Raw genomic sequence first — 1,715 nt, forward strand, 5'->3', positions numbered from 1 at the left:
GAAATAGATTCACAGAGTAAGATCCTCTCCCAGAAATAACCTATAACAATACAGAATACAACACAAATACGTAACCGCTACTTATTCGTTAAGGTCCTTGAGCGGTGGGCGAGCGGTGGGCGAGCGGTGGGCCACACAAGCTAGTCTAATGGGTTCTCACTTGAAGGTACAGGTCAACCTCCAAGCACACCCTACCTCAATTGCGCACTCCCTCCAAAATAGGAGGAGATTTATCACTACAGAATATATCCGTTCACACAAGAATCAATCAATCCTTAAGGGCTGACAAACCTCCAAGGTATCGCACGAATATGAAATGGAGACCTCAAAGAGTGTACGCCAACTGGGATATGAAAATAGTACGGTTCACTCCCAGCGCACGTTGCTGAGTCCCCTCCTAACTTGAGCTCGAACTAGACGGGAACCCCTGCGCCGCGTTGTCGTCGCTTCGACACGTCTGGATGTCGGCTTCCGAGTCTCCAGGCCTCCGGCAGTATTACTCTTCGTCACGGCAGGCTTGGCCGGAAGCTCCTCTTCGGCCCCAGGCGATTTCTTCCTTAGTAGGCGTAGCACATTTCTTGGTACTTGAGCCTTTTGGAAAAAAAAAACGGTTTCTGTTATATTGGCTACCACTTTACGGATTTGATGATCACACCCCTGATTTATCTTGACTTGAATATGGTGTGGGTTCAGTAGTCGTCGGTCACGGCGTAGACGCATCATTGATGACATGGACATACCGTTAAAGTCGGCCCCAGTACGACACCGTTTAGCAGTAAAAAAAAAAACCAAGTTTTTGAAAAATCCTCGTAAGGTTTTTAAATGACCCGTTTGAGCGACCTCCATCCTCATAACCAGTGGTGCGACATTGTGCAAAGTTACCGCCTTTCACCTCATATCACACAAGCACACAATAAACCGCCACCTTAGAAACAAGAACAAGGCCAAGCTGAAGGTATATAAACGCGTATCACATACCCCTTACTTAATTCTAAGTCTCGTTTAAAAGTGATAATAGGGAGTCGAAGCCACAAAAACAAAACTATGTAGCCACTGTCGTGATACAGATGATCGTGCATCGCTCGTCTGTATACCGTTGAAAAAGCAAAATACGAAACTAGAAGGTGATAAGAAGAATGGAAGCAAGTTCTACGTAAATCCAAAGGCACATGAGGCACAGCGAGCGCGCTATCCTGATTTAGAAAAGAGTTTTTATAACTTTCTAGTTCTTTTTTTTCTAATCTATTAGATACAATGATAGACTTCTTGAATATGTTTCAGAAATGAGGGGGGGGCAAGCTTTGTGTACTTACGAAGTGCTTAATCTTAATGATGGAAAAGTTCGACCCAGCTTTCACTCGGTCTTGGAACTATGTTGCCCTTCGATCGTGGACTGCACGATTTCTTAAGAGGAATCGGTTTGTCTTAAGAGGAATCGGTTTGTCGTTCGGCGCGATATGCACAAGGTATCAAGAACACGAAACAATATGCAGGATGGTACTTCTAGTTAGTGTTTTTTATTTTATTTTTGTTCTAACTTTTTCTTAGAATGTTGCGGGTTCGTTGGCGAATTCTGTGAACTTTGCAGTAGAAATGGACGGGATCTTGGCTTTTCACAACAGTTATGAGAATAATCTGGTGGAGTGGGGTTCGCAAAACCACGTTGCGATCCACTCGGACACACAGTGCCCTGGACCGCCGACTGACGGAGGGGG

The 1,715-nt window shown here is 44.9% G+C and overlaps 1 protein-coding gene across 1 annotated transcript; it reads right to left on the reverse strand.

The window, feature by feature from the left end:
- Window positions 1–366: 366 nt before the first annotated feature.
- PPTG_22299 (hypothetical protein) lies at window positions 367–723 on the reverse strand (the record flags this gene model as incomplete). The annotated part of the gene is made up of 2 exons (XM_008903335.1): window positions 367–556; window positions 656–723. The coding sequence occupies 2 exons, from the start codon at window positions 721–723 to the stop codon at window positions 367–369; spliced, it is 258 nt and encodes an 85-aa protein (XP_008901583.1).
- Window positions 724–1,715: the final 992 nt, after the last annotated feature.

This window comes from Phytophthora parasitica (assembly GCF_000247585.1).
Source record: "Phytophthora parasitica INRA-310 unplaced genomic scaffold supercont2.15, whole genome shotgun sequence".
Lineage (NCBI taxonomy): Eukaryota > Oomycota > Peronosporomycetes > Peronosporales > Peronosporaceae > Phytophthora > Phytophthora nicotianae.